A 21759-nucleotide genomic window follows, 5' to 3' on the forward strand; every position below is an offset into this window, starting at 1 on the left:
GGCATGAAACTCGTCTTTGAGGAGAGGTTCGTCCAAGGCGTAGCCCGGCACCCAGCTGTTCGCACTGGCCGGGGTGCCCTCCTTGGCGAGAAAGTATTCTACCCCCTCTTCCCCCCATCTGGAGTCCAAAATCTCAGTGACTTCGTTGATGCGCTCCTTCTGTGCCACTTCCGCGTGCCCTGTTCTGTCTCTGACCGGACTCGGCGCTGTTCCGGGTTCCTGGAACCTGTGCGGTGCCTTGTAGGGAGTGAGCACCGATCTGTGGAATACCGGATGCATTCTGGAACCCTCCGGAAGTGCCAGTCTGAAAGCTACCGGGTTGACCTGCTCTTCGACTTGGTAGGGCCCCAGTTGCTTATGCCCTAGTTTCTTCTTGGCCAACGACCTGGCCGGCACTGCGTGGGCTGCTAACCAAACCCAGTCTCCCACGTGGAGCTCTTCTCCAACCCTTCTGTGCTTGTCTGCTTGTACCTTGTATGCGTGCTTGGCCAGCTCCAGGTGGCGCCTCAGCTGATCGTGGACCTCCTGCAGCTCCGACGCGAACGCATCTGCTGTCTGCGGCTCCCCCTCCCCCATTCTTTCCAGTCCCGGGAAGGTTCTGGGGTGCCTCCCGTTGTTGGCGAAGAACGGCGTGACCCCCGTGGACACGTGCTTCGTGTTGTTGTAGGCGAACTCGGCAAGCGGTAGGTAATCCACCCACGTCGCAGGCTGTTGATTTGCATAATATCTCAGGTACTGCTGCATGATGGCATTGACCCGCTCCGCTTGCCCGTTGGTCTGCGGGTGTCTCGCCGACGCCAGGTTGATCTTGACGTTCAGGAAGCCCATCAGCTTCTGCCAGAAATTCGAGATGAACTGCCGCCCCCGGTCGGACAGAATAGACCGTGGCAGACCATGAACCTTGAACACGTGGTCTATGAACAGTTTGGCGGTTTGCTCCGCCGTGGCCACCTTCGCACACGGAATGAAATGCGCCATCTTGGAAAACAGGTCCACCACCACCAGCACTGCCGTCTTGCCCCTTGAGCTGGGCAGATCCGTGACAAAGTCCAGAGCCACCCTTTCCCAAGGTTCGACCGGAGTTTGCAGCGGTTCCAACAGTCCGGCCGGCGGTTTGTGCACTGGTTTGGCCCTCTGGCAGGTGTCGCACCTCGCCACGTAGTCTGCGACCTCCCCTCTCATTCCAGGCCACCAGAAATCCCTGGCTACTAATTCCACCGTCTTCTCCTTGCCAAAGTGCCCGGCCGTGGGCGCGTCGTGCAGCTGCTGCAGCACCTTGGCTCGAAGTTCGTCTCCCGGCACGTAGATGGCCCCTTTTCGGATGAGCAATCCATCTCGTAGCCGGAAACCGTCGGCCGCTGCCTTGCCCCTTTGCACCTCTGCCATCTTTGCTTGTGCGAAGGAGTCCTCCTGCAACGCACGTCGCACCGCCTCTAGGTCCACGGTCGCCGCGGCGCACGCCCACACTGCTGGTGCGAAGATGTGCATGGCGGCCGCTGGCGTTGCGTCCTCCAGATACTGTGGCTTACGGGAGAGAGCGTCTGCCATGATGTTGGTGTCCCCCGGGACATACTCTATTCGGAAGTCGAAGTTTGCAAAGAACTCAGCCCAACGTATCTGCCTCTGGTTCAGGAACTGTGCCGTGCGCCAGTGCTCTAGATTCTTGTGGTCCGTGCAAACCTGCACCGTGTGCTTGGCGCCGATCAGAAAGTGCCTCCACGCCTTGAACGCTGCGTGAATGGCCAGCAACTCCCTGTCCCAGATGGTGTAGTTCTGTTCGGACTTGCTGAGCTTCCTGGAGTAAAACGCTCCCGGTCGCCACACCCCCTGCGGGTCTTTCTGCAACAGGACCGCCCCCACGGCTCTGTCCGAGGCGTCTGTCTCCACCCTCATCGGCTTGCTGGGGTTGACATGAAGCAGCTGCTCTTCCGACGCGAAGAGACGCTTGAGTGCCTGAAAGGACTGCTCCGCCTGCGCTGTCCAAACGAACTTCTTCTTCTTGGAGCTAAGCGTGTCAGTGATGGCCGCTGTCTGCATCGCGAAGCCCTTGATAAACTTGCGATAGAAGTTCGCAAAGCCGACAAACCGTTGGACCTCCTTCCGGTTGCGCGGACTCTTCCAATCCAACACCGCTCGAACCTTGGCGCTGTCCATGGCGAGCCCCTTGTCAGACAGCTTGTAGCCCAGAAAATCCACCTCCGGCACGTCAAATTGGCACTTCTCCAGCTTGGCGTAGAGCCTATGTTGCTTTAGCCTGCTCAGCACTTCCTTGACGTGTCCGTCATGCTCCTGCTGCGACTCCGAAAAGATCAGGATGTCATCTAAGAAACAGACGCACGTCTTGTAGAGAAGTCCCGCCAACACGTGATGCATAAACGCTTGAAAAACGTGGGAGCCATTTTGCAATCCAAAAGGCATAACTCTATATTCGTAGGTCCCCAGTGGCGTGAACATGGCTGTCTTCCACTCATCTCCTTCCCGCATGCGAATGAGGTTGTACGCCCCCCGCAGGTCCAACTTGGTGAACACTCTGCCCTTCCGTACCTTTGCGAGGAGGTCGTCAATACGGGGCATGGGGAAGTCCGATGGCCTAGTCAGACTGTTCAAAATCCTGTAATCCACTACCAGTCTTTTCTGGGGCGTGTCCCGCTTCTTAACAAAGAATACGGGACTGCCCCCCACTGCCCTGGACTCCCGGATGAAGCCGCGTTGCAAATTATGGTCAATGAACTCTTTGAGTTCCTGCAGTTCGTCCTCTGACATGGAATACAGTTTCCCTTTAGGCAGCGCCGCCCCCGGCAGCAGGTCAATTTTGCAGTCATATGGTCTGTGAGGGGGTAGCCTGTCTGCCTCCTTCTCGCAGAAAACTTCCAAAAATTCAGCGTACTTGTGTGGAATCGCTTGCAGCGTGCCTAGCAGCAGCTGTGACTCCTCTTCCTCTCCTTCCTGCCTGGGCACGATGCAGTGTTCAGCACAAAAGGAAGAGCCGAAGGTCAGCTGCCTCTGGTCCCAAGCCATCGCTGGGCTGTGCTTGTCCAGCCAACTCATTCCCAATACAATGGGCGTGTCAGATAGTCGAGTGACGTTGAAGCTGATGATTTCTCTGTGATTCCCAAGTCGCATCACCATTGGTGGCGTCTGCTTCACCACTTGCCCCCCGAGCAGCTCCCCGCCATCCACCGTGACAACCTGCAGGGGCAGTGTGGCCGGCAGCAACTGCACAGCGTGCCTGTCGACAAAGTCCTGCCCTATAAAGTCCGCATTGCTGCCTGAGTCAATGGTGATTGGCACGTCCATGGTGATTCCATTGGGCAGTTGGAGAGACGCTGTGAGCCTCACTACTGGTTTGGGCGGGAGGGGGTTCACGGGCTGTAAAATCGCTGGGGACTGCGTCACTAACACGTCTGGCTGGGCCCCAGTGCCTCTTCCTCCAGCCAGACAGCCTCGTTTCCCTGCTGTGGTCCTCCTTGCTGTGTTGCTGCAGTCACCATTGCTGAGGCTGCAGTGAGCTTGTGGGGCCTCTGGGGACACTCTTTCGCCATATGCCCTGGCTCCTCACAGACGTAACACTTCCTGTTCCCTCTAGGAGGCTTCGCTTTCACTGCTGCTGGTGCTAGGGCTCTGGTTGCTGACTGAGCCCTTGCACCTCCCACCTCCATAGGTTCGGCTCCTCCTCCTGGCGGAGGCGTGGATTGCGCCCGCGCTGCTTCCCTGGGAAAGAAGGAGGGGCCCCCGGCTGGTTCGCGCCCTCCACGCCCTTCGTCCCTGTTCCACGGACGTCCTTCCAGCCTCACCCCCACTGCCAGTGCCCTCTGAACGACCTCCTGGGTGGTTCGGGGTCTCTCCCCCCTGGCGATCTCATCTTTAATCGAGTTATGCAGCCCCTCCCAAAAGAGGTCTCTTACAGGAGCCGAATCTCTGTCCCATTCCAGGGCACTGACCAAGGCGAAAAAGCGGGCATGGTACTGCCTGACGCTGGCCCTCCCTTGTCTCAGCCCATGCACCTCCTTCCGTGCAAGATCCACGTCAATACTTGATAAAAAACACCCATCCATTGCTTTAATAAAGGCATCTGCATTCTGTAGCGCCGGATCCTTATCTCTCCATAAATTGCGTAGCCATGCTCTCGCATCCCCATGCAGATGGGACATGATGAACCCCACTCTCTCTTGTTCATCTCTAAAGTCTTTATGCAGCAGTTGCAGTGCGCACAGTACGTCGGCTCTAAAGTTGGGATACTGTTGCAGGTTCCCATCGAAGTGAGAGACCAGCCCGCCTGTCCGTCTCGCCAACCCAATGCCCTCCTGCCGGGGTGTCTGCTTTGTCAGCACGTCTAACCTGACCTGGAGATCCCTGCAGGCTGCGGCTGCTTCCTCCTCCCTCTTCCTGGATGCTAGAGCCTCGGCGTTCAGTTGTGCCACCGCGTTTCTGAGTTCCTCTATCTGCTGCTCAGCCGTCATGTCGTCTGCCGTTCGTGAGCTTGCTAGTAGGCACCTGTGTCTCTCCCCTCCTCGAGGCTGTAGATGCCCACAAGTGGAGACGGAGCTTACTGTCAGAGCTGCTTGAAGATCCTAGCTCACAGAGGATCACGCTAGCCAGCGGTCATTAAGTAAAAGTCTTTATTGAATTACAGTTTCCATTCTCACGCTGCTGCGCGCAACTCTACGCCTAGTAGCTAGGTCGGCGAAGCTCCGTCTGAGTCTCCGCCCTGTGTGCACCAACTTAATATCCTAGCCTTGCTCCACCTTTTCCTCCTGACTGTCCTCCTCTGGGTCCCTCTACCCCCCGGGGCTTCTTCCTTCCGGGATTCTTCTGACGCTGACCCAGACCCTCCTGCCTCCTTGCGCCGGGCTTTAGGACCTGGCTCTCTTTCGGGGCTGCTTACTGCGCCGCCTTCCTCTGCATTTGAACTTGGCGCGCGCGCCCAACCTTCCACTTTCCTCTCAACCGTTTCTTCGCTCCCCGATGGAGGTGTGGCCATCCCCGACTCATGTCCTCCCTCCTGTGGAGGTGTGGCCACTCCTGACTCATGTCCTCCCTCCTGTGGTGAGCTGCCAGCGCTTCCCCCCTGGCTCCCTTCCTCTTCCCTGCTTCCTGGCGTTGACGCTGGTCCCGATTTCCAGCTGCTCCCCCCTGAGTCCTCTCTGGCTCTGTCTTCCTGGGGTGCCCCCCTAGACTCCCCCCTTGCCCTCGCCACTGGTGCTCCTTTCTGTGAATCCTCTGATTCACTGGAAAGACTAGGAGATCTCGGGTCGTCGTCGTCACTCATCTTTTCTTCTGCCTCCTCCCCTTCGCTCTCTGTTTCCTCCCTTGCCCGTGCTTCTGCTCCTAAACCCCTGACACCCGCGAAAGAACATCAGCTGAGCCCTAAAGGAAAGGACACTTGTTTTACTGTGGCCTATAAAATCCAGCAAGATATTTGGCGGGGGAACATCGCAAATATCGGCCAAACGTCCTTTTCACTGGGTTGGACGTGACGAGGCCCAAGCCAAAAGGAAGTGGGATGGCTTCTCATGAAGATGTCTGCAGAGTTGGAAGGCAAGATGGGCAGCAAAACACCAGCGTGGAGGGAAAAGTTGGCACTGGCACAGAATCAACGTGTGGGGAAGCACCGGCATTGCAGCAGTGGGAATGGGACGCCTGCCCAGCCTGGCCCACGAGCGCTTGCACGCTGGGCAGAACACATCACGTGACATTGTGTGATGTGTGGGGCAAGTCAGCGCCCCTTGGGATGAACAGGACATCTTGACTGGATACAACCCCAAATGGGTGGACCAGAGGGAAGGGCAACATGTTAAAATGGCTGCCTTCATTTGAAAGGTGGGCTCTAAAATAAGATGGCCAGTAAAGGAGGCGGCGGAGGAGAATGTCTTCTCAATATGGCACCGTTTAAGAAATCAATATGGCCGACATGGAGCAAGACAACGTGAGGCAAGAGTGGCAAGGCCCCAAAGGCTGAAATGTGTTCAAAATGCACTGGAAAGGAAAGCAGGGGAAGGGATATGTTAAGGTGCTCTTGGGACAGGCCTGGGGCCTAAAAGCCAGGAAGCGATATACTGTAGCACAAGATGATGTGGATCAGTAACACCAAATTTTCTTCTACTTGGCCTTGCCATTCTTGTTCTTCTTGTTGAGGATATTCATGAGAGACTTGGACATGTAATACGGCTTGCTCTGGGAGCCGTCATTCCGCTCCAGGTCTTCCACTGCAGGGGAAAAGGAAAGGATTGCCTCAGGTCCCATCAGATTAGCAAACGAATGGTTAATCTGCGGAGAGGGGAGCCCCTCCAGGCATTGCTGAACTACAACTCCCATTATACCTGGCCATGGACTGTGCCGGCTGGGGCTTATGGGAGCAGGAGTCCAGCAACACCTGCAGAGCCCCAGGTGTGCAGTAGAGTATAATTAGGGCAAGAAGAATTACTCACAGAAACAGAGGAACAGCGTGTCGACACACATATTGTAGACGCTGAAGAAACCTTGGGCTATGAAGTAGGCACCTACCACAACCGTCTGAAGCAGAGAGAGAGAGAAGGGGGGGACACGGCATGACTTGAGAGGGTCAAGACTTCCAGCACTGGAATCAGATGTTTTGGATCACAACTCCCATCAGCCTCATCCAATATGGCCACGGTGGATGTGGACGATGGGAGTGGTAGTCTAAATCTGCTTGAGGACACTGGGTTGCCAAAGGCTAGTTCACAATATTCTCACCCACAATATTTTTAAAGCTCCCAGTTTGTTGGGGACAACTCATATTCTTTCTTTAACGGTTTCTGCTGTTATTTTGTGAAGCAACACAAGAAGCTACTAAAGTTGACTAACTTGTAGCTCTTCAGAATTTGCTGAGCTACAACTCCCATTACCTTTGGCCATTGGCCATGCTGGATGTCAGCAGCATCCAGAAGGCCCCACAGGTTAGCCTCTCCTCAGGCCATTTGTCCAACAAAGCATATACAAAGCATTCCCTGAGCTAAGGATCCTCCTTGAGACAACCAAGATTCTTCACCCCCAGCAATTCCTTGCAGTTTTCTGTCAGCAACTTTGGTGTTTGTTTTTCTGGAGGGGGGGGGGGTCCTGTACTACTTTTTAGCTAAACCAACGCAAATCTGTGCATCTTAGCCGCCATATTGGATTGGAATGGTGTGGAATTGCCTTAAAATGGGCCGGGAAAAAGAGAGAGAGATTGGGAGAGAAAAGGCGACAGCCCAAGAAATGGGCACAGTTACACATACCAGGATGGGCAGCCAATAGTAGTTGAGGACGGGAGATTTGAACTCGGGTTTATCGATGGGAATTCGCCCAGTGAAGAAGAAGAACGACAGAATGCCAACTCCGCCAACTACCAAGAGCTTCCCAAAAAACAGCAGCAGGTCCGTGACTTTATCCAGGACTACAACTCTGCAGGGGTAGAAAGGGGAGGCTCGAACCAGGAATGTCCATCTTCATCCCTGCCTCTCCTCGGCCCCCTGCTGATCCCACCCTCTCGCCCCATTACCTGGCGGCATTGCGCATCAGTAGCATGAAGGCATTTTTGGCCGACACACAGAAATTCTTTCCATAAATGGCAATCTGAGGAGGGGAAGGGTTTGAAAGAGACAAAGGAAATGAGCTCAGTCTTTTGCAAGGATGTAGGACTATGCCCTTCCCTTCCCTCAACACCACCACACCCCCTGCCCCCAAGTTTTTATTGGGATTAAGATGGCCATATAGAACCACACACCCCTGCCTAGAATTTTATGGGGTTCCACAATCCACACTCCACCACTGATTCCCAACCAGTTATTATTTTGCTAGAGGAAAGAGCCTGGGGTTTGTAACACCACTGTTCAGGGAGCAGAAACTCTCATAAACATCGCAACATCTCCCTGATGTACTGTATGCTTCTTTTTAAAATATATATATTTTTATTAATTTTTACGTAAAATTTCCAAACAACATGCAACATATTTTCTTATCTTATTCAGTGTTTTGGACTTCCATCAACCACACCTGAAGATTTTTCAATCTTTATCACTTAATCTGCATTTCCATAATTTCACTATTACTTTTAATAATCCTTCACTAATAATTCTCTTCATACTTTTCTCTGCAATATTTCACATAGTCCGATGTACTGTATGTTTCAGTGGGTATTAATTGTAAGTCGCTTTGGGAGCTGATCTTGCCTGAGAAGTGGTTTGGAAATAAATAATCAGTGTTAACCATAGAGGCTTTGAAAACCCAACCGCACTTTCCAAACCATGGTTTCCAAGGTGACCTGGTTTGTTTTAACCACAGTGCCGCCACTGTTGTGCGGATGCCTGATTATTGCCTTCCAAAGCAACTACTCTATTCTGAACTTAAAAATGGAAAGCGTAATGCTGGTGGTCAACAAAAGAGGCTTAAAGACTCTCTCAAGGCAAAGTAAAATGTAGCATAAAAACTATCAGTGGCAATGCCCATCAACTTTGGGGGCCCTGTCCCCCTCAAATATTTTATTGGAGCTAGCCGACCTGACTGATAGAGTCCGCGACCAGAAGGAGGAGGAGTACCAGGAGGAATGGATGAAATTTAAAGACTATTTAGTTAAATATGTTAAGATAACTTAATTGGAAAAACTTGCAAATACCAGATAGGCTTAGGATGATGTTAGAGAATAATATGTTTAAAGTCAAAATGAAGAAGGATGTTAAGTGATTTAAGTTAATTTTATGAGAAAATTGGTATTGGAAAACTGTTATAATGAAATTCAGCCAGGGGGATTTGAGGAAGTCACTTAACAATGTTACTAAGATTGGGTCAAGTATAGTTAAGATGTATGTTTGTTTGTTTGTTTGCTTATTATTATTTTTTGAAAACTAATTAAAAAAAATTGGGGGGGGAATTATTGGGGGGACTGAAGAATCCTCGGCCCTGATGAATTGGCTCCTATGCAAGCCGTAGTTTTGAGGGGGGCACTGTTTGCCGTGTTTGTGTAGGGGTCCTGCAAACACAGAAGAAGATCTCTGCTAGGTGAGGCCAAAGGCCTATCTTACCCAGAATCCTGTTCTCACAGTGGTCAGCTGGCCACAAGAAGGACCTGAGTGCTGTGGGAGCAGGTGTAGCAGGGCTTTGACCCCCAGTTTCCCACCCCCAGACGCATCACAGTGGCTCTCAAGCCTCCTCCAGGATACACATTCACTTCCCTCGCCTCCTAGTCCCCCATCTGTTTCCCTCCCAACCGCCACCATTAAGACCCCTGATCTCCTAGGTGGCCATCTGCAAGGCTTACCATGATGTAGGCGTTTCTGTTGAGGAACTTGATGAACTTCTCCAGACACCAAAAGCAACACTTCATGCAGCAAAGGAGGCACTTGGCAAGCTTGTTACCGGAACCTACAAACGCCACAGGAGAATTAGGTAGCCGGGGCTTGAAAAGGACACGCTCTTCCCAGTTTAGTGGGGTAGGAGAGCTGAAAATAACATCAATGTATTCCACATCTGGTAACCAGTGTGCCCCTTTGGTTTCAGATAGTACATAGGTAGGTAAAAGGTAAAGGGACCCCTGACCATTAGGTCCATTTCGTGACCGACTCTGGGGTTGCGGAGCTCATCTCGCTTTAATGGCCGAGGAAGCCGGCGTTTGTCTGCAGACAGCTTCCGGGTCATGTGGCCAGCATGACTAAGCCACTTCTGGCGAAACCAGAGCAGCGCATGGAAACGCCATTTACCTTCCTGCCGGAGCGGTACCTACAGTGGTGCCTCGCAAGACGAAAAGAATCCGTTCTGTGATTCTCTTCGTCTAGCGGTTTTTTCGTCTTGCGAAGCAAGCCCATTGAAGGATTAGCGGATTAGCGCTATTAGCGGCTTTTAGCGGCTTATCTGCTGATCGGATCAGCTGATAAGCGGCTTAGCGGCTTAGAAAAAGGGGGAGGGGAAAAAACCAGCAGGAACTCGCAAGACATTGTCGTCTTGCGAAGCAAGCCCATAGGAGATTCGTTTTGCGAAGCACCTCCAAAACAGAAAACTCTTTAATCTAGCGAGTTTTCCGTCTTGCGAGGCATTCGTCTTGCGGGGCACCACTGTATTTATCTACTTGCACATTACGTGCTTTCGAACTGCTAGGTTGACAGGAGCAGGGACAGAGCAACAGGAGCTCACCCTGTCAGGGGTTTCGAACCGTCAACCTTCTGATCGACAAGTCCTAGGCTCTATAGTTTAACCCACAGTGCAACCCACGTCCAGTACATACGTAGGAGAGTCTAAAGAGCCCGGAACTCAAATTTTCACGGCCCTCCAGCATCTACGGTGTCTCATTTTCCAGAAGTCATGTATCTAGCATTAACTCTGGAATTGTATACAATGGTACCTCGGGTTAAGAACTTAATTTGTTCTGGAGGTCTGTTCTTAACCTGAAACTGTTCTTAACCTGAGGTACCACTTTAGCTAATGGGGCCTCCCACTGCCACCATGCGATTTCTGTTCTCATCCTGAGGTAAAGCTCTTAACCCGATGTACTATTTCTGGGTTAGCCGAGTCTGTAACCTGAAGCGTCTGTAACCCGAGGTACCACTGTACTCTCAACCTAACTAAACCACCTAAGTTGAATATTACTGTATTTGAAATTTGCTCTTTTTCCCCCATTCTTGTACTTCTGTATTAAAATTACAGTTACACCTTAAGGATGCCTCATAAAGGGGGGGAATGAATGTTTCGTTTTTAATTATTTATTATTATTTTGTGGTCATGGTTTTTTTTGTGGGGGGTCATACTGATGTATATTTTGTTCTAGGAGGTTTCGTTTGGTCAAAATCGAGTACAGTGGTACCTCGGGTTACAGACGCTTCAGGTTACAGGCGCTTCAGGTTACAGACTCCGCTAACCCAGAAATAGTACCTCGGGTTAAGAACTTTACCTCAGGACGAGAACAGAAATTGTGCGGTGCCAGCAGGAGGCCCCATTGGCTAAAGTGATACCTCAGGTTAAGAACAGTTTCAGGTTAAGAACGGACCTCCAGAACAAATTAAGTTCTTAACCCGAGGTACCACTGTATACAATTCCAGAGTTAATGCTAGATACATGACTTCTGGCAAATGAGCCGTCCTAGTCACTAGAGGGCCGTGAAAATGTGTCCCAGGCTTTTTATATCCGTCTATTCTCGTACTATCTGAAACCCACAGGGGCACATTGGTTGCCGGAAGTGGTTCCCCCACCCCCGCTCTCCTACCCCACTACTTAACAAAGCAGCGACTGTAATTTGAATTACGTGAAGAGTCTGAAAATCTTCAAAGATCCCTGCATTGCAGGGGGTTGGACTAGATGACCGTTGGGGTCCCTTCCAACTCTACAATTCAAGAATTCTATGAAGCTGCCACACTCTGCCTAATGCTAGGGCCAGCAACATAACAGACCAGCTCTGAAACCCTTTCAGATTGTGAAAGACTTTAGTGCTAGGCTACTTCCAGAGAAAATGGGCAACCCGACTCTGGTTATTCTGACCATTACTGGTATTTATTCCTGCCCTGCCCTTCTTGCCTGGTTTACTCATCACTTGCCTTTTAACTTGTGGTCCATATATTCCAGCACAATGCGGATCAGCTGGACGATAGTGAGGATGAGGGAACCAAAAGCAAGAGATCCTATATGGTATCTGCGGAGAGAGAGGAGAGGTCCTGTAAGGTGGAGCTGCCTTTCGTAACGTTCTGGGTCAAGACAAGGAACCCCAGACTTTGACACCATTCCTAATTAAGGCTGAGGCTGCTGCTCTTATCCAAGGTTTACGTTTTCATGTACAGTGGTACCTTGCTTCTCAAACGCCTTGGTACTCAAACAACTTGGAACTCAAACACTGCAAGCCCAGAAGTACGTACTTTGGTTTGCGAACTTTTTTCGGAAGCTGAACGTGCTCCGTTTTGAGTGTTACGCTGAGATCTGTCTGTTTTTGCTATTTATTTTGCATTTTTGTTTTGGCGGCTCTTTTTGTTTTGTTTTTGTGGCTGTGTGGAACCCAGTTCAGCTACTGATTGATTGATTGATTGACTGCAGTACATTGTTTATTGCTTTCATTTTATGGATCGATGGTCTCCTTAGATAGTAAAATTCATGTTAAATGGCTGTTTTAGGGGTTGTTTTTTAAAATCTGGAACGGATTAATCCGTTTTGCATTACTTTCTATGGGAAAGCACACCTTGGTTTTGGAACGCTTTGGTTTTGGAACAGATTAAGTTTGAGAACCAAGGTACCACTGTACTGCATCTCCCAAAACAAACAACGCCAGCTACTCTAAATAGAGGAGGGGTGGGCAAATATTTTCAGCTAGTCTACAGGGTCGCATTCTCCTCCAGGGGCCACATTCCAGCAGTGGGCAGGGCCAGAGGGAAAAGAGGGCGGAGCAATGAATATAAATGTTCCCTTTGCCTGGTAGGCTAGTTTCAACACTCACTCAATCCTCTCTATGCAGGCAAGCTTTATCTAGAGTTCAAGGACACATTCCAAACCAGGAAAAAGGACTCAAGGAGGGTGTGGAGCAGCGGGGCCAGTTAGGCTATGGCTTGGAACAAGTCCCATAGGTCAGGCAGAGAGGCCTGGAGGGCCTGAGGGGTTCTCCACCCCAGTTTGCAGAGTGAGATGTCAAGTGTCTGCACTGAGTGACAGCAGATCCTGAGAATGCCAGACAAGGTATCTCCCAGCCATTCCTTGAGATATTGGGGAAGCCACCCAGAGCGGCTAGGGCATTGCAGTCAGCTGGGCCAAGATGGCAAAACTGACCGGAAAACTCAGAAACCAAGAGGATAAAAGCTTTATAAAAGAACGGGGGAAATTTAGAAGTTATTTAGGAGACCACTGTAAGCAGGTGGAAGCAATTAGCAGGATTTTGATCTCACTTGTAGTTTAAAGATTACCATGGATAATATGGTTTGATATAAACATTGGAGTATAAAAGAATATGCAGTATTAAATGTTTATAATGGGACTTCATGGAGGGGATGGGTGGAAGTCCTGGGATTTGGAGGAATCTCTGTGTATGGGTATACTTTTTGATTCTCTGTTTATAACTTTGTATTTGTAAAACTAATAAGAAATGATTTCCAAATATTATTATTATTACTATTATTATTCCTGTAAACTGCCCTGAGACCTGCAGGTATAGGGCCATATACAAATTTAATTAATAATAGTAATAATAAACAAACAAACAAATACAGTTTCTGACGACCACCCCTATGTAAATGAGCGAAGGCCGGGTGGTTCCCTCGCCCTCCAGTTGGCAGGCAACCCTACAGCCATGTGTGAGCCTACCAATAGTAGAAGGGCCATAGCTCAATGGTAGAGCTTCTGTTTCACAGGCAGAAGGTCTCAGGTTCAATCCCCAGCATCTCCCAGTAGGGCCGGGAGAGACTTCTTCCCAGAAACCCTGGAGAGCTGCTGCCACTTGGTGTAATAATAATAATAATAATAATAATAATAATAATATTTATACCCCACCCATCTGGCTGGGCTTCCCCAGCCACTCTGGGCGGCTTCCCAAAAAATATTAAAATACTTTAATACATCAAACATTAAAAGCTTCCCTAAACAGGGCTGCCTTCAGATGTCTTCTAAAAGTCTGATAGTTGTTGTTCTCTTTGACATCTGGTTTGAGGGCGTTCCACAGGGCGGACACCACCACCGAGAAGGCCCTCTGCCTGGTTCCCTGTAATTTTGCTTCTCGCAGTGAGGGAACCGCCAGAAGGCCCTCGGCGCCAGACCTCAGTGTCCGGGTAGAACGATGGGGGTGGAGACGCTCTTTCAGGTATACTGGACCGAGGCCGTTTAGGGCTTTAAAGGTCAGCACCCACACTTTGAATTGTGCTCGGAAACGTACTGGGAGCCAATGTAGGTATTTCAAGACCGGTGTTATATGGTCTCGGCGGCCGCTCCCAGTCACCAGTCTGGCTGCCGCCTTCTGGATTAGTTGTAGTTTCCGGGTCACCTTCAAAGGTAGCCCCACGTAGAGCGCATTGCAGTAGTCCAAGCGGGAGATAACCAGAGCATGCACCGCTCAGGCGAGGCAGTCCGCAGGCAGATAGGGTCTCAGCCTGCATACCAGATGGAGCTGGTACACAGCTGCCCTGGACACGGATTTGACCTGTGCCTCCATGGACAGCTGTGAGTCCAAAATGACTCCCAGGCTGCGCACCTGGGTCCTTCAGGGGCACAGTTACCCCATTCAGGACCAGGGAATCCTCCACACCTGCCCGCCTCCTGTCTCCCAAAAACAGTACTTCTGTCTTGTCAGGATTCAACCTCAATCTGTTAGCCGCCATCCAGACAACACTGAGCTAGATGCACTCAACGCTTTGACTCTTTCGAAGGCAGCTTCCTATGTTCCAGTTCCCAAGGGAGACGCTGGCACAATGCAGGGCTGGCGACAGGGCGAGGACCAGATCCTCTGCTTCCCTGCCCGCCACCAGACGCATGGGAATCCCCACATAAGATGCGCACCGTAACGTCCGGACGAAGGCGTTGCACACAGCACAGGCCGGGATATCCTGGGGCTTGTTGAAGGCCCAGTAGTAAGAGGCAAAGGCCCCCGCCAACACACACTGCCCCAGGGCAATGACGAAGTTAATGCACCAGAGGAGGCCCACAAAGTTGTAGATCTGAAGGTTGAAGAGGTTGCGCTGGAAGAGCCCTTGGTCATTGTACTTGAAGAAGATGCAATCCACCAGGCAGGGCCAGTAGGTGGAGGCGTTGAATGTCTGGAGGAAGAAAGCAGGGAACGGTGCTCTTAATACCAGGGCATGGAAACGGCTGGTCGTCGCGAAAAGGAGAGCCAAGCAGAGCCCCACAAGTTGTTCCACAGCCAAACAGGATCCATTTTGAACCCTGGCAGGAATATAAAATCCAGGGTCGTACAGGAGATGGACTTGGAGTAGGGAGACCTGGGCTGAGATCTCTGAGGAGAACTTCCAAACAGTCCTTTTCTGACTCACCTCGCTTTAATAACTTACCTCACACTTCCTTACCTCTCTTCGTCTCTCTCCCCCTAACTTATTTAACTATTCTCTACTGAACTTACCTCACAGTCTATTGTGCGAATAAGATACCACCACAAAATTAATAGGAAGTACAGAACTGCCACCCCCAGCATTGAAGATACACTTTTAAATACAGTGCTGTGGAGCACGATTTGATTTATTTACTCAGGCTTTTGGAGGAACTTGAGATATCAGTGTGCACAGTACAATCCACATGTGTATATGTTCCACGATTTCAACTTTATGCAGCTGAAGGCTAGCCAGTTGAAACTGCACATGTTTATGAGGGCTCCGGGATGCTGTCCTGAAATCTCACAGGCTTCCAGAGCTACCATGTTGAGAGGGCCGTACCCCCTTCCCCACCTCACAGCAAAGTAGAGCACAATCCAGCGGATCTGGCACAAAAAGAGCTTTTAAGCCCTCTCAGGGGTTCGATTCTGGGATGCTCACGCAAGATCTTGCAGGGCTGTCCGAGTTCCCAAAAGATCTGATGTGAGGATCTCTAAGTATCCAGCACCAGTGTGGTTTGCCCCCTCCAAGCAAGACAAATAACTTAGAAGATATTTTTGTACCATGTCATTTGGGTTCTGGGTTTCATTTTCCGTTGCCTATGAAGCCAAAATGGCCACAATTGTCCCCATTAAAAACCTAAGCGGGGATGAGACACCAACGCAGCCCAGAATTGGAGGGCTAGTCAGGGGCAGGGATGGATATATCTGCTAAATTTGATCCTTTCAGTATCTCAGTTTTCCAATCTTACATTCAGTTCGCCACATTCTGTAGCGGTTCATGGGTTTAAATTTTTTTCTTTAAAAACGCTCATGAAAATTCATCTGCCTTTTAATGCAAATTTCTCCTAATAAGCCCATTTTTGTATTCAGTTTTGAATAATGTAATTTTGCAAGCAATTTTCCCTAACCTAATGCACTTTTTTGCATATTACTTTCCATAATACTATTTTGGCCCAAATATAAGCTGCACCCGCAAATAAGCCGCACCTTTAAAATTCAAAGGGGGGGAAGAAAAAAAAAGACAATATCCAAATATATGTCGCTCCCTTAAAATTGGGTTACAGGCTGAAAATTGCTGCTGTTGGTAGAATTGTAACTCTGAGCCAATTTAAGCCTTTGATCTTGCAAAAATGACCGTACAATCGCCAAAATCACAAATTGCTATTCAGTTGCTACAATTCCGCAGCACTCAAGCTCGCAAATCGGCAATAAAACATTTTCTTGTTCCAATTTACCGTATGTCTGTTTCAGCAGCAATATCGTAAAAGTCAGTTTTCGTAAGGTCACGAATATAAGCCGCACTTTAATTTTTCATGGTCAGAATTTGGAAAAAAAAGTGAGGCTCATATTCGGGACAATACGGTAACTTCATTTTTATGAAACCTTCCCCTAAAATATGTATTTTTGTAAGCATTGGTTGGTTGACAAAATTCAGAAAAGTGCAAATTTCCAAGGATAGATGTGTTTCGCTCCACATATTGTTTCAGAAAGTAGAAATGACTTTAAATGTGTACCAAATCAAATTGATCCCCCATCCCCTCTAGTCAGAGAGGTACCGTATTTTTCGCACCATAGGACGCACCGGACAATAGGACGCACTTTGTTTTAGAGGGGGGAGAACAAGAAAAAAAAATTCTCCCCCTCTCTGCCCAGCGCCCCTTCAGTGAAGCGGCAGGAGGCGCTGCACAGAGAGGGGGAGAATTTTCCCCCTCTTGTTTTCCCACTCTAAAACAAGGTGCCCTTTAAGGTGCGTTCAGGCGGCTACCTTGGAAGCCTGGAGAGCAAGAGGGGTCGGTGTGCACCGACCCCTCTCGCTCTCCAGGCTTCAGGTTCCTTTCGACCTGCTCTTTGGGGCTGGCGGGGGGAAGCCCACCACCAGCCCCAAAGAACAGGTCAGGGAGCAGCGGAAAGGCTCCTGCCATAGCCGCGCATCACCTCTCCAGCCGGGAGAGGGTCGCGGGGGGCTGCTTTAGCCCCGCGAGTGCTCTCCCGGCTGGAGAGGTGACGCACGGCTATAGAGGCTCCTGCCATAGCCACGCGTCACCTCTCCAGCCGGGAGAGGGTCGCGGAGGGCTGCTTTAGCCCCGCGCACGCCCTCTCCCGGCTGGAGAGGTGACATGGGGCTGTAGAGGCTCCTGCCATAGCCGCACGTCACCTCTCCAGCCGGGAGAGGGTCGCAGAGGGTTGCTTTAGCCCCGCGAGTGCTCTCCCGGCTGGAGAGGTGACGCGCGGCTATAGAGGCTCCTGCCATAGCCGCGCGTCACCTCTCCAGCCGGGAGAGGGTCGCGGAGGGCTGCTTTAGCCCCGCGCACGCTCTCTCCCGGCTGGAGAGGTGACACGGGGCTGTAGAGGCTCCTGCCATAGCCGCGCATCACCTCTCCAGCCGGGAGAGGGTCGCGGGCTATGGCATCTTCGCTCCATAGGACGTACACACATTTCCCCTTCATTTTTGAAGGGGAAAAGTGCGTCCTATAGAGCGAAAAATACGGTAGATCTGGGAACCAAGATCCTTCAGCTACGTTTGTGACTCACCATTGGGCTGCAGCTCTCGTTCCCAGAGATCCCTATGCAGTCTGGGGAACTATCATTTTTGGGAGCGATGCGATAGAGGGGCGCTCCAGAGGTGGCAAGATATCTGAAGGTGGGGAGTAGTCAAGGGAAGAAGATATACAAAGAAAAAGGAATAATGGGGGCTTCCCGAAGCCCCAGCACCACCCTCACTTTTTGCCATCTTCAGTGCGGAAATGTTTAAGACCTTGGTGTTATGTACTGAAGTTCCCACCCTGGGCCAGCAGGGGGATACTTTAGATATTTAGATATACTTCACTCAGGTCCACATATGCAAATAAGGAATTGAAAGTGATGTTCAGTGATTGGATAGTTACAGAAAGTTGTTACTGTTGCTTTGTAGTTGAGCTTTATATAAGCAGGTTGGCTGAACCATTCACTTCAGTTCTGCTCTGGGCCTGTGAATAAACAAGAGCTGTTTGACGAATCGCTGTGTTGTCTGATATGTTCACCCACAACTTAACACTTGTGGTACATAGAACACAGAAATTTCCCTACTGGGAACAAAAACCTGAAGAGATGGAAGCAGTGAAGAGCTGAACTTGAATACTCACAGACATCTCTAAAGCTTGCCGAGAATTTTGTGATTCAAAATTGGAAGCTGACGTTCTTACCTGAGGATAGGAGGGCTTCAGGATGTTGTTGCCTTGGTTTTACTAGGTGTTAGGATATAAAATCTCTGAAGCTGTCACCAGGAACTGCTATGTTCCGCCATTATACACTAGGTATCAAACGCCAAGTAGTACAGTGGTACCTCGGGTTACATATGCTTCAGGTTACAGACTCCGCTAACCCAGAAATTGTACCTCAGGTTAAGAACTTTGCTTCAGAATGAGAACAGAAATTGCAGCGGGAGGCCCCATTAGCTAAAGTGGTGCTTCAGGTTAAGAACAGTTTCAGGTTAAGAACAGACCTCTGGAACGAATTAAGTACTTAACTCCGAGGTACCACTGTATTACATATCTGCTATGACTTCCTGTCAAACACCAGCCAAGTATTGAAATACAAAGTTATACTCTTCATTCATGTACTCGTCCTATGGTTGTGTACACACTATAACTTTTAAGCACACTCAAAGCACGTTCTTTCCCTCAAAGGATTCTGGGCCTTGTAGTTTACCCCTCACAGACTTACAGCTCCCAGCAGCCCTTAACAAACTACAGTGGCCAGAATTCTTTGAGGGGAGTAAACGTGCTTCGAATGTGCTTCACAAGGCACTGTGTGTAGGCAGCTTATTTCTAGCTTTCCTTCCCCCCCAATAATGGCATAAGCTTGGTAGCAATTCAACAGGAACCACAAAGGTAAAACCATTAAAAACAAAATGGTGCAGTGCACTGCTTCTATTTAGGGTTCAAGCCTCACCATTCCATTTTGTGCTATCTTTGCCCCAATAGCCAGTCAACTTTCCATGGCTGTAGACATACTACAGGGGTGCCATGCAAGATTGCGGGGGGGGGGGCAAAGCGCTTTTTCCAGGGGGGAATCGCATTGCAAAATTGGGCAAGATCACAGCAACCAAAATGGAAGCTGTTCTCTCACAGTTAAAAACAAAACGAGATGTCCGGGTTTCCCCCGGGACACTTGCAGGATGTGAAGTAACATGTCTTCTCTTAATAAAGGATACAGAGCAGTAGTACCCCAGTAGGCCACACATATCACCAGCAAGACAAAGGTCACCAACGGGTAGAAAAGAGAACTCATCATGTACCCAATGGCTCTGCAGGAGAGAACAAGAGAGACCCCTGTAAAACCAGCTTTTCAGCTTCAATCAAACTTGTCTGTAGTACAGTTCTCCAGAGACACTTCAAACCAGTTAGAACCCATAATATAGCCTTTGCACCTTCTCTGCTTCTACAATTTTGCAATGTTTCCCCTCTACTGTTCCCCATCTTCTTCCCTTTAAACACGGGTCTTCCCTTTAATTAGATTAAAGAAATTAAATAACTTGTTTATGTATGCTACAACAGTGGCAGGGACGCGGGTGGCGCTGTGGGTTAAACCACAGAGCCTAGGGCTTGCTGATCAGAAGGTTGGCGGTTCGAATCCCCACGATGGGGTGAGCTCCCGTTGCTCGGTCCCTGCTCCTGCCAACCTAGCAGTTCGAAAGCGGGAAGGTAAACGGTGTTTCCGTGCGCTGCTCTGGTTCACCAGAAGCGGCTTAGTCATGCTGGCCACATGACCCGGAAGCTGTACGCCGGCTCCCTCAGCCAGTAAAGCGAGATGAGTGCCGCAACCCCAGAGTCGGCCACAACTGGACCTAATGGTCAGGGGTCCCTTTACCTTTTTACAACAGCGGCAAGAGTCTTGTTAGCACAAGGATGGAAGAATGAGGAAATCCCAACAAAAGAACAGTGGCAAGAAAAATTGATGAGCTATGCGGAATTGGCTAAATTGACATGTAAACTGTGTGAAAAGGACAACAGTGACTTCAAAGAAGAATGGGAACTTTTTACAAATTACTTAAAAAGACAACAAAATAATCTGGACTCCTTGGCAGGTTTTGAATAAACATCCACAAATTTATTAGTTGAACACGATAGATAAAGCAAGGATATGTACAATTTTATAATATGCGGAGAATAATATGTGCAAAGAATCAGAGGGGGGAGCTCAGGGAAGTCCTTGGTGGGGGGGGAAGGGGGAAAATAATGTAATTGATTATGTGGATTGATATTTTGTTATTATGAAATTGTTTAATAAAAATACTTTTTTAAAAAAGATAGTTCCATGCAGTAGAATTAAATAAAGTCTCTTTAGCAGACAGTTCAAGAAATGACCACATTAAATGGGCTTCCATGCACTTTAGCACTATGCAATTATCTCCAGTGTACTTCAAAGATTTTTTAAAAACCCCAGAGACCCTGGCTGTCGAGGAGCCTTTCGTGAATGACGTGCAAAGGGGAAAAACCAGCAGAGCTAACATAAGCTTCCTTCAGGAAGACTACAACTCCCATCATCCCTAGGCTAGTAGGACCGGTTGTTAGGGATGATGGGAACTGAAGTCCCCAGACAGCTGGAGACTCAAATTTGGGAAACCCTGCCCTAGTTCACGTCTTTTTGGGGGGTGAAGGCAACACTCCTCATGTATTTTTCTGACACAAGATTCAGGGGATTGGAGGGAAGTCAGTTTGTTGTTGTTTTTTATTTTTGTTATTTTTGGAAAATTAATAAAATATTATTTAAAAAGAGAGAGAGAACTAAGCTGTTTGAAAACCAAGCTACGAATGTATAGAGAATTGGGCTGGGGCAGTCTGGGCAGGGGAAACTTCTCGAGGTTAAAGGGCAGTTCAGTGGAGGCAGTGAAGCACAGGGAGGAAAGAAGGGGATACCCACTTTGTGGCTACAGTGAAATTAAGAGGAAGGGGCTTGCTTTCCCTCTCTCAGTGGAGGCAGAAGTGGGTGGAGCAAAAAACACCTATTTTACCCGTGCCCAGAAAACTAGTTCCTCTTGTGTGCCTCTTTCTCCATATCCTCCATCCAGGCCAAAAAAAGAGGCGCTATCAGAGCTCAAGGACACATTCCAGCCAGGCAAAAACTCTCAAGGAAGGTGTGAAGCAGGGCTGGCGAGGGGTGTGGCCGAGGAAGAGGGGCGTGTGGCTTGGGAAGAGGGTCCCAAGGGCCGGACAAAGGTTTGCATTTGGCCCCCGGGACCGAGGCTCCGCACGCACTGGCCTTACGGAGACTGCCTTACCTGCTGGCTTCCTTGATGAGAGCGATGGCGATCAGGATCTGCTTGCGCAGGAACAAGAGGGTGAGGAGCATGATGCCTTCCACCACGCAGAGGATGATCACTGGAGGCGAGAGAAGGAGATTCGCACCTGGGCCACTCTCATAACCAAGCTTTGGGAACTTTGGGTTTTTAAGACCAGCTTCCAACACCCGTTTTCCTGCCCGCTCCCCTCCACCCAGACTTACTGGCAGCCAGCCATGTCTCCTTGACGCTGCGGTAGGCGCCCACATCCGTGGTGAAGCCAATGTTCTTGATGGTGGCTCCTTTCTGGTCGAGCTCACGGTACTCCATATAGCAGTGGTAGATCCCTGCAAAGCGAAAGAGGCAGAAATCGATAGAGTGTTAGTTTCTGTTCTTATCACTGGGCAGCTGCTTGGAGTCACAGGACTCTGTTTACATTCCAGAGACCTTCCAGTCTCACGGGAAAGGAGACGGGATGTGACGTTAGTGGTTTCCTGTTTCCTTTGTT

At 49.7% G+C, this 21759-nt stretch overlaps 1 protein-coding gene across 2 annotated transcripts in view; it reads right to left on the reverse strand.

The window, feature by feature from the left end:
- SLC44A4 (solute carrier family 44 member 4) overlaps nucleotides 1-21759 on the reverse strand; it is a 66367-nt gene that overhangs the window by 2508 nt on the left and 42100 nt on the right. The window contains exons 11-21 of one of the 2 annotated variants that reach the window (XM_083491854.1): nucleotides 21476-21598; nucleotides 21252-21351; nucleotides 19185-19277; nucleotides 17525-17627; nucleotides 14446-14702; nucleotides 11517-11611; nucleotides 9254-9357; nucleotides 7499-7572; nucleotides 7236-7401; nucleotides 6429-6513; nucleotides 5344-6206 (exon numbers count right to left, since the gene is read on the reverse strand). In XM_083491854.1, the coding sequence (XP_083347980.1) occupies nucleotides 6100-6206; nucleotides 6429-6513; nucleotides 7236-7401; nucleotides 7499-7572; nucleotides 9254-9357; nucleotides 11517-11611; nucleotides 14446-14702; nucleotides 17525-17627; nucleotides 19185-19277; nucleotides 21252-21351; nucleotides 21476-21598 (1307 nt within the window). In that variant the 3' untranslated portion in view covers nucleotides 5344-6099. The remainder of the gene's footprint in view (nucleotides 1-5343; nucleotides 6207-6428; nucleotides 6514-7235; nucleotides 7402-7498; nucleotides 7573-9253; nucleotides 9358-11516; nucleotides 11612-14445; nucleotides 14703-17524; nucleotides 17628-19184; nucleotides 19278-21251; nucleotides 21352-21475; nucleotides 21599-21759) is intronic. The other variant, XM_083491855.1, reaches the window with a different exon arrangement.

Source organism: Podarcis liolepis (genome assembly GCF_965112155.1).
Source record: "Podarcis liolepis genome assembly, chromosome: 2".
Taxonomy (NCBI): domain Eukaryota; kingdom Metazoa; phylum Chordata; class Lepidosauria; order Squamata; family Lacertidae; genus Podarcis; species Podarcis liolepis.